This window comes from Octopus bimaculoides, chromosome 28, assembly GCF_046866305.1.
Source record: "Octopus bimaculoides isolate indiv1 chromosome 28, ASM4686630v1, whole genome shotgun sequence".
NCBI classification, from domain to species: domain Eukaryota; kingdom Metazoa; phylum Mollusca; class Cephalopoda; order Octopoda; family Octopodidae; genus Octopus; species Octopus bimaculoides.
The window spans coordinates 20,383,211-20,390,595 of record NC_142955.1 but is presented as its reverse complement, the minus strand read 5'-3'; the positions used below and the strand labels follow the sequence as shown (position 1 = coordinate 20,390,595).

Here is a 7,385-nt window from a genome sequence, read left to right as displayed (position 1 = left end):
CAGATACAAATGAAGTGGTGAACTATCCTCCTGAATTTCTCAATTCGTTGGAGCCTCCAGGACTACCTCCCCACATATTATCACTTAAAGTTGGAACGCCTGTTATGCTGCTCCGCAATCTGGAACCACCAAGACTTTGCAATGGAACACGGCTCGTGATAAAGAAAATGATGTCACATGTTATCGAGGCTACCATTCTTTCTGGATGTGCAAAAGGGGATGACGTCTTTATTCCAAGAATTCCTCTTACTCCATCAGGAGCAGACATTCCTTTTACATTCAGAAGACTAGAATTCCCCCTTCGTGTGACTTTTGCCATGTCCATAAACAAATCTCAGGGTCAAACACTGTCTGTAGCTGGTCTTCTCTTGGAAGAGCCCTGCTTCTCACATGGACAACTGTATGTTGGCTGCTCAAGAGTGGGCAGCAAAAAAACCTATTTGTATATACTCCACAAGGGAAAACAAGGAACATTGTTTACAACGAGGTGTTATAATCACAACAGCAAGAAAGTATGTACATGATCACCTTCTTTTACGAAACTTCATTGACTTTCATATATTTATATTGATATACATATATATACGTGTGTTTGGGTGCGTGTGTGTATATACATCTCTATATATAAAGATGATGCGTAGTCTAGACGGCGTTTTTAGATTTCATTATTCTCTTTAACCCGGGCAACGCCGGGTATTTCTGCTAGTGTGTATATATATATCTATATACACATACACACACAGGGGTATATCTGTGTATATATAGTAGTGTACAGAAGGAATGTGAGATGAGAATGTGTATTTGTTTGTTTTGACAGTTGATGTTGTTGTTGTTGTTGTTGAAGATAAGTCTTATTAAATATTGTTCTTTCATATTTAAACCCCGTCGCTTATTGCAGCATAATTGATGGCGGTTCAGGGATGGGGGTCCTCTCTGAGTGCGCAAGTGTGAGTGTGTATATGTGTATATATATATATATATATATATATATATATATATATATATATATATATATATATATATATATATATATACGTATATATATGTATATATGTGTGTATATACATGTGTATATATATATATGTATGTATATATTTATATGTATATGTACATATATATATGTATATATACATGTGCGTGTTTGTATATGTAATTGTGAGGTGTTTATATTTATGAGTGCTTGTGTATACAGATGTAACTACTATAAATGTATTATTCATTTGCACATACATGCATGTCTGTATATGTATTTATATATGTGTGTATATATACATGTATACATGCATATATATATATATATATACATATATAGATAAAGAGAGAGAGAATGAAAGACAAATAGATGTATACACACATATATATAGATAGATATATAGACAGATAAAATACGAAAGTACATATATACATACATGTGTGTGTGAGCGTGTATATATTTCATATGGATAAGTTTACCATATGGGAGAGTTATCGAAAGAGCAAGAGGTGGTGGTGGTCAGGAGAGTAGGATTATAGTCGTTCGCATATACACGCCTGATTAAACACACTTGAATCGCACACAGAGAGAACTTTATATTACCAAAATTGTTTATCTTCATATATACACATACATGCCTGTGTATATATGTAATTAGGCACATATTACATATAACGCAGGTAGGTATATATATATATATATATATATATATATATATATATATATATATATACACACACACAATATATATATATATGCATGCATGTATGTATGTATGTATGTATGTGTCTATGGTGAAGGCAAATGGCCTTGTGGTTCAAGGTGTTGCACTTGTGATCACAGAATTGTAGGTTCAATTCCTGGACAGAGTGATGCATTGCATTTTTAAGCAAGACCCTTTATTTCACGTTGCTCCACTCTACTCGGGTGTAAGTGGGTAACAGTAATGAGCTTTGTGTTCAGAAGTTTATTTCCAAACCACATGGTTTCAGGTTCAGTCCCACGGTGAGGGACCTTGGGCAAATGTTTTCTGCTATAGTCTGCATTGACTAAAGCGTTATTAGTGGATTTGGAAGATGGAAACTGTGTGGAAGCCTATCGTGTGTGTGTTTGTTCACCCATGCACTACTTGGCAAATGGTGTTGCTTTGTTTGCATAGCAATGACTTAGCAGTCTGCCCAATGAGAACAACTGATGGAATAAGCAGCAGAGCATCAAATAAGGACCAGCTTTTGAAAGAACAAAAAGAAAAAAAAAAGAAAAAATTACCAGAGTTGATGCGATTGAGTAAATCTGTGCAAGGTGGTGCTCCAGCTTGGCTGCAGTCCAATGACTGGAACAAATATGAAAGAACTAAAAGGGAAACTTCAGAAACTCATCTTGTTTAAACTTGAATCACAAAAGAGCAACGGGGGAGAATAACTCGTGTGTGTCGGGGGGGGGGGGTTTACATATATATGCATGTATATATAAAGATATATATTTATCATCATCATCATCATCATCATCGTTTAACGTCCGCTTTCCATGCTAGCATGGGTTGGACGATTTGACTGAGGACTGGTGCAACCGGATGGCAACATCAGGCTCCAATCTGATTTGGCAGAGTTTCTACAGCTGGATGCCCTTCCTAACGCCAACCACTCAGAGAGAGTAGTGGGTGCTTTTACGTGTCACCCGCACGAAGGCCAGTCAGGCGGTACTGGCAACGGCCACGCTCGAAATGGTACATCTTATGTACCACCCGCACAAGAGCCAGTCCAGGGGCACTGGCAACGATCTCACTTGGCTTGCCGGGTCTTCTCACGCACAGCACATTTCCAAAGGTCTCGGTCAGTAGTCATCGCCTCGGTGAGGCCCAATGTTCGAAGGTCTTGCCTCACCACCTCAGCCCAGGTCTTCCTGGGCCTACCTCTTCCACGGGTTCCCTCAACTGTTAGGGTGTGACACTTTTTCACGCAGCTATCCTCATTCATTCTCACCACATGTCCATACCAGCGCAATCGTCTCTCTTGCACACCACAACTGATGCTTCTAATGTTCAGCTTTTCTCTCAAGATACTTACACTCTGACGGGTATGCACATTGACATTACACATCCATATATATATATATATATATATATATATATATATATATATATATATATATATATATACACACAGATATATATACATATATATACATTTGTATGTATATATATATATATGTGTGTATATATATATACACACACACACATATATATATATGCATATATATATATACATGTATGCATCTGTATTTGTACCTCCACTATCGCTTGACCACCGGCGTGGGTATACTCTTTTACTCTTTTACTTGTTTCAGTCATTTGACTGCGGCCATGCTGGAGCACCGGCTTTAGTCGAGCCAATCGACCCCAGGACTTATTCTTTGTAAGCCTAGTACTTATTCTATCGATCTTTTTTGCTGAACCGCTAAGTTACGGGGACGTAAACACACCAGCATCGGTTGTCAAGCGATGGTGGGGGTACAAACACAGACACACAAACATATATATATACATATATACGACGGGCTTCTTTCAGTTTCCATCTACCAAATCCACTCACAAGGCTTTGGTCGGCCCGAGGCTATATTAGAAGACACTTGCCCAAGGTGCCACGCAGTGGGACTGAACCCAGAACCATGTGGTTGGTAAGCAAGCTGCTTACGTTCCTGCAACCTAGCAGTTCGGCTAAAAGGACCGATAGAATAAGTACTAGGCTTACATCGAATAAGTCCTGGTTTTCGACTAAAGCCCCTTCTCCAGCATGGCTGACACAAGCAAAGGAATAAAAAATCCATAAAGGACGAAACTTCCAGTTATTCGTCACATGTAATTACCTCCCCTTAACCACCTTCTCATTTTATTTAATATTTCAAACAAATCCCTCGGCCGCTCCAGAACGTCGACTGCGGCTCCCAGGGCCGCAGGCAGCCCTCGACTATATTCATTCTATAAATATTATAATTGTTTTCTTTAATCCGACTTGTGTGTCACATTTTTGCGGGGAGCAGCTCCCAGAGTAAATCCAAGTTTTGGGTCTGGCCTGGATATTAAAAGCGTTGAGAATAACTGTTCTCACTGTAGTTGCTTCCCAAACCACATGGTTCTGGGTTCAGTCCCACCGCGTGGCACCTTGGGCAAGTGTCTTCTACAATAGCCGCGGGTCAATCAAAGGCTTGTGAGTGGATTTGGTAGACGGAAACTGAAAGAAGCCCATCGTGTATGCATGTATGCATGCATACATGCGCGTGTGTAGATGTGTGTATGTTTGGGTTCCCCATCACCTCTCGAAAATCGGCGTTGGTGTGTTTACGTCTCCATAACTTAGTGGTTCAGCAAAGGTGACCGATAAAAAATAAGTACTACCCTTACAAAGAATAAGTCCTGGGGTTGATTTCTACAACTAAAACCCCTTAAGGTGGTGCTCCAGCATGGCCGTAGTCGGGTACTCTGTCTAAATAAAAGAGATATATAGACGGGATAGGCAGATCTGGAAAGCTTTGAGATTGTTTTTCTATTAGATCAAGGTTGAACTAAACGGAAACAAAAAAGGGAGACATTATTTAATGTAGTCCAAGACACATTATGCCTGAATAAAAGATGGGATGGCCACGGCTGGAACATCTTTGATCATGTGTCTGTTGGATCAGGACAGACCTGGGGTTAAACAACAACAACACACTATATGGATGTTCAGTCAGCTAGAAATAGCAATCAAATCTCCTCCAAATTGTGCGTTTCTTTTCTGAAACGGATGTAATGTACAGCAAACAAGGCAACAAGAATTAACGTTGAATTAGGTTTTTACATATTTCTTTATTCAAAATAATTTTTCATATAAAATATATTGATTTGGCATATAAGATATATATAGAAATATATATTTATATTTATATATATATATATATATATATATATATATATATATATATATATATATATATATATATATATATATATATATATATATATATATATATATATATATATATAACGTATAGTATATTTGTATATATATGTAAATATATACTATATACATATATATATTCTTTTCTTTTATTCTCTTACTAGTTTCGGTCATGTGACTGCGGCCATGCTGGAGTACTGCCTCTTATGCGAAGAAATCAACCCCAGAGCTTATTCTTTGTAAGCCTAGTACTTATTCTATCGGCCTTTTTTGCCGAACCGCTAAGTTACAGGGATGTAAGCACACCAACATCAGTTGTCAAGCGATGGTGGGGAGACAAACACAGACAGACAAATATATGTACACACACGCACACGCACACACACACACACACACACACACACACACATATATATATATATATATATATATAAATATATATATATATATATATATATATATATATATATATATATATATACAACAGGCTTCTTTCAGTTTCCATCTACAAAATCCACTCACAAGGCTTTCGTCGGTCTGAGGCTATAGTGGAAGACACTTGCCGAAGGTGCCACACAGTGGGACTGAACCCAGAACCATGTGGTTGGTAAGCAAGCTACTTACTGCACATGTATACCACACTCACACACACACATTCTTTTATTTATAGGTAAATATAATTTATCTTTTGCCCTCGGCTGTCCTGGGGCACCACTCTGAAGGGTTTTAGTTGACTAAATCGACTCCCTATACTTTTTGTTGTTGTTTTACGTTTGATATTTATTCTATCCATCTCTTTTGTTGAACTGCAATGGAGATCAGCACAGACGATCTTTTTGCAACGAAAGTTGAAGCTTGACTCAAAGTAAAAACCTTCAACTGCTTCTAACTTTTTTATTATTAATTTTTACAAGAAAATTAAAAGCAATGTTCGTCCTCAGCCTGCGAAAGTACATTGGAATGACCTTTTCTCTGAAAGAAACTTCCAGCCGTTGGCATAAAATTTCAGAACATCCGGAGCTCTGAGCTTCACATCTGTTGCAAGCAATATTAACGGCGTTTACACGGGCCATTACAAAGAAATACGACAGAAAGCTTCAAATATACTTTATTGCTGGAACAATAAACTGGTAATTCAACAAACGACAACAAGAATTAACGGAAGACATCGTAGCAACATGGAATAACTTAGGGATTTCTTTCTTTTGTAAGAAGACTAAGAGAAAAAGATGTTTTATATGATACATTCTACCAGTGTTCCAAGTTTCAAAATGTTTCGTTAATGAAAAATGTGGCCCCCGTTTTAAAAAAGATCCAGGAGAATTATAATTGCATTATTTAGTTTCTATATAATATATACATACACACATTACTAGATTCATAATATATGCACACAATGGAGTGGTGGTAGAGGTGAGCGCAGATGAGTTGGGTGAGGAAGACAGTCTGAAGTCTCCTGTATTGGGTTCAAACCTGGGAAGGAGGTGAGAGTCTTAAATTATCTACTTAAACATATAATTTCGGCCAATAAAAAAAAAAACAGATTTTCCCAGCATGCATTGCTAGATTTAAATATTATAGATTTAAGTATCTCATTTTTGACAGCAATTATTGTGTGAGACCTGGTGGACAGGTAGTAAAGGTGGGTTTGCCCCCCACCACCACCACCATCACTTGACAACGGATGTTGATGTGTTGAGGTCCCTGTAACTTAGCAACTATCTATCTATCTGTCTATCTGTCTGTCTGTCTGTCTGGTTGCAGCAGAGGCAGTTGACGGTGAAGCTGTAGTGGTGGTGGTGGCGGTGGTGATGGTGTTGGCGACGGTGGTGGTGCTGGTGGTGGCGGTGGTGTTGGCGACGGTCGTGGTGGTGGTGGTGGTGGTGGTGGTGGTGGTGGCGGTGGCGTTTCTCTTCTTTCAGGTCAAAACTTTTGGCGATGATGTCGCTGTTGTTGCCGGTGGCAACGGTGTTGGCGTTCTCTGCTCACACCTGCACCTGTTCGCGTCACACTTCTTCTCCTCCCCCTTCCCCTTCTTACCTCTTTCGTGAAGCCGTGGTGAGGGGAGGGTAAAGAAATGAACCTCGCCAAGAGAGAGTTGCTATGGAGACCGGTTTTCGTTCTGAAATCGTCTGCAAAATTGACTTCGAAGACGCCCGAGTCTGAAAGACGACCAAAAAAATGGCGAAGAAAAGCCGTAAATAATATTAGATAATATCGGCAAATTCGCCACAAAGGGCAGGTTTCCCGTGCAAACAAATTGCACAAGAAATGCATCAGTTGTTGCACAACTTCTACATAGAAAAATATAATCCCCAAAACAACGTTTTAAGGCAATAAAAGGGTGTTAAAACTATGAATGTTTGAAGCTGAATTCAAAAACAAATAAAAAAAATTTTGTGTCAAAAAACTGGGAACGAATTGGAAGGCAAAAAGAGAAAACTGCACGCGCTGGCGAACGGGAGTGGTGGTGGTGG

General features: G+C 38.8%; 1 protein-coding gene across 2 annotated transcripts in view; it reads left to right on the top strand.

Moving 5' to 3' along the window:
* Positions 1-158: 158 nt before the first annotated feature.
* The window catches only part of LOC149130728 (uncharacterized), a 16,939-nt gene continuing 9,712 nt past the window's right edge, over positions 159-7,385 (top strand). The window contains exons 1-2 of one of the 2 annotated variants that reach the window (XM_089344355.1): positions 159-512; positions 5,073-5,147. In XM_089344355.1, the coding sequence (XP_089200481.1) occupies positions 168-512; positions 5,073-5,147 (420 nt within the window). In that variant the 5' untranslated portion in view covers positions 159-167. The remainder of the gene's footprint in view (positions 513-5,072; positions 5,148-7,385) is intronic. The other variant, XM_089344356.1, reaches the window with a different exon arrangement.